Genomic DNA, 2,896 nt, shown 5'->3' with positions numbered 1-2,896 from the left:
ATGCGGAAGAAAGATACATGTAATAACCAGCACTGATGTAAGGTGGAGAATAGGCCTGATACTTTTCAGTGTTCAAAACACCATTGTCCAAAACTCTGGAAAGGTTATATGACTTGCCAAATCTGTCATAAACGGATGAAACATTGGGAGGCATGTGAGCACTAAACTTGTAATTTGTGTAATAAAGAATAATAAGCGTCAAACCACCAACAATTTGACCAGCATATCTATTTGCAACAGTAAAGAAGGGAACAACCAAAGGCGAATTTTGATTAATAACAGACCAATCAAAGGTTGTGATCGGATTGAATCCGAAACCAATAGTGGATCCAGTAATAAACGCAAGGTTTTTATTCTTAGGAGCAATCCACGTCATCCAGTTAAACGTACTGAGAGCAGTAAATAAATAATCGGGAACAAAAAAGTACAAAAACGATGCCGCGAGCGTGATGCAGAAAATCTTGTACTTTGTAATCGTCCATCCATTAATGTTCTGCTTTCTCTCCGGAGTCAACAAAGTTCGGTTGAGTTGTAAGGTCGGCAAAAGAGTGGGCCAAACAGCCTTGGCGGGATAAATAGCCCATCTTCTAAGAACACCAGCCATTCCGAAACCGAAAAGCTGAGTGACAAGCGTGATAAGCAAATTGAAACCAAAATCAGACCACTGTTGACCATAGAAAATATTTTCGCGAATAACCGGAGCATATTGAGACCAAACGGAAGCACTGGCTCCAACATTAGTAAGAATAGTGGCGAACATTTGTTCCTTAAACGTCCATGGTCCAGGATTCAAGTTCAAAGAGTATTTGCCAATACTAAACTTCCATGCCGGCACAAACTTAGCAGCAAATTGACCGCATGGCAACAAAAGCAACTGAATAACCTGAGAAGTCAACGAGAAACTGGGCTGACGGAAGTACATGATCTGATTAATAAAACAGGCGAACACGACCCAGAACAAGCCAATGACATAAGCACGGAAGGTTTCGACAGGAATAGTTGGGTCGTCAGTAGGTGCGCATACGGCACGGACTTCAGGATAAGGAGAATGATATTTCATCAACGAAGCTTCGAGTCGAATATCCAAGTCATAAAGTACAGGTCCCTGACCGTAAGCCTCCTCACCGGCTAGAAGGCTGGTGATACGATCGTAAGTGGTGTAAGGAAAGTTGATATCAGTACGGTGATACTCCAAAGCGTATTCAAGCACCTCGCGAGATTCCTGAGAATTAATAGCCTTGACCTTTTCCACGAAAAAGGGAGCATAACCGGCAGTCAAGATGTCATCCATATCGCCGGTGGCGCGCATGCGGTCGACAATGACTTCAAGCTCATGTTCATAAAGTTGCTTAGACTCAACATCGACACCGGTCTTTTTTTCATCGTTCTCAGAAGCATAATCAGGACTGCTTACAGATGCACCGTCGTGATCATCAGAAAGGCTTTTGGCCCATTTTTCTTCCTCAGCCATCTATATACGTGCGCTGTTAGGAACATCGACCAAAACATTTTGGTATTATACTTTGCTAATATCTTTCTTACTTTTAGAAATATAGATAAAATATCAAATCTTTAACCAAGACGATGTCGGTGATGGCGGATACGGGAGAAAAACCTTTGACAGTGGCATGCTGAGGCCATTTATATAGAACTATTTAGACTGGAACAAAATTAGCCTTTTGAAATTTGATTTTTTTTGATTACATATAAAACCATGCGCTATTAACTTATACCCAGCAAAAATGTCTCTAAATGGGCATTGCAACTATAAGCATATTGTAATTTATAACAATTACGGATTTAAGAAATGACGCGATGTGGCTCCAAATGCAAGCGGTGCAAACTCAAAGCGCCTAGTCAACATAAACTCTAAATAAAAAAAACTGAGCAAATTTTGCATCCTAAAAAACAGACAAAAGCATTATATAAAATCAATGTTAGGTACAGGTTACATTATTTAAAAAAATACACTTCTCAAAATTTATTCACTTTTTTTTTAGTTACATAATTGTAATCTCATACTCGACGAATGTTACATGTATTAATAGAGAAAGACCCACGTAACCTTAAAAAGGCTTATTTTTTTATCTGTGCCCGAAACGCATAACCTTAAAAATTTTGCGTTGCATTGCATAAAAAAATCAACACCCAACATCGAGACTACCGCCCACAAGTTCAAATAACGCACCTGCAGAAGTATATTTCTTGCATATTACCCGTATATATTTTTGAATTATTTTAAAACGGCAAAACAACATGTACCATGTACCAGATACCTCATGATCTTGCTTCTACAAGCAAAGCCCGTAACATGGTTATCGCTGGGGTTTGCTTTGTGCCAAAAAAGAATAAGCATATAACGCTGCATTGCGATAAGATAAACTTTGAGATAACTTTATTTTGTTTGCGGTTTTCTGTCGACGCGTCATTGCATGTTTTTACACATACATGGATACATGTAAACTACATAAATATATAAATTTGTTTACTCATTCTATATAATTTCAAGATTTGAAAACAAAGCCAAAAAAATAAAAAATAAAAAACAGAAGATTTTACAAAGGAAAAATTAAAATTATACTTAAAATTCTATTGAACTTATTTAAAACTACCAACACTTAACTATTTTAATTATATTACAACTTCCAAACAATAATTTATGCTACTTCCAACTACCTTCTGGTGATCCAAAATAGCCTCGAGCAGGAAGCGGTTTCAAGGTCGCCGTGCCAGCACCATCAACACCGGCATAAGAAACAGTGTTACCCCACCATGTCAAACTTTTCGGATGATACTGCAAGGCCAAGAAAATCAAAATACCAGAAAACGCGACACCTGCACTCAAACCAGATGACAAAATATAATTGTACTTCGACCACCAAGCAAGGTATCTCGT

At 38.2% G+C, this 2,896-nt stretch overlaps 2 protein-coding genes across 2 annotated transcripts; both read right to left on the bottom strand.

Moving 5' to 3' along the window:
* Positions 1–4: 4 nt before the first annotated feature.
* V1514DRAFT_300311 (oligopeptide transporter 2) lies at positions 5–1,784 on the bottom strand (the record flags this gene model as incomplete). Its single annotated transcript, XM_066925527.1, has 2 exons — positions 1,543–1,784; positions 5–1,471 (listed from the first exon to the last, which is right to left on the bottom strand). A coding segment is annotated over exon 2 (1,467 nt), but the record flags the coding sequence as incomplete, so codon positions are not given.
* Positions 1,785–2,662: 878 nt separating this feature from the next.
* V1514DRAFT_323021 (uncharacterized protein) lies at positions 2,663–2,869 on the bottom strand (the record flags this gene model as incomplete). The annotated part of the gene is made up of 1 exon (XM_066926169.1): positions 2,663–2,869. A coding segment is annotated over one exon (207 nt), but the record flags the coding sequence as incomplete, so codon positions are not given.
* Between the last annotated feature and the right edge of the window lie 27 nt (positions 2,870–2,896).

Source organism: Lipomyces japonicus (genome assembly GCF_038497905.1).
Source record: "Lipomyces japonicus strain CBS 7319 unplaced genomic scaffold V1514scaffold_147, whole genome shotgun sequence".
In the NCBI taxonomy this organism is placed as follows: Eukaryota; Fungi; Ascomycota; class Lipomycetes; order Lipomycetales; family Lipomycetaceae; genus Lipomyces; species Lipomyces japonicus.
This window is presented reverse-complemented; position numbering and strand designations above follow the sequence as displayed.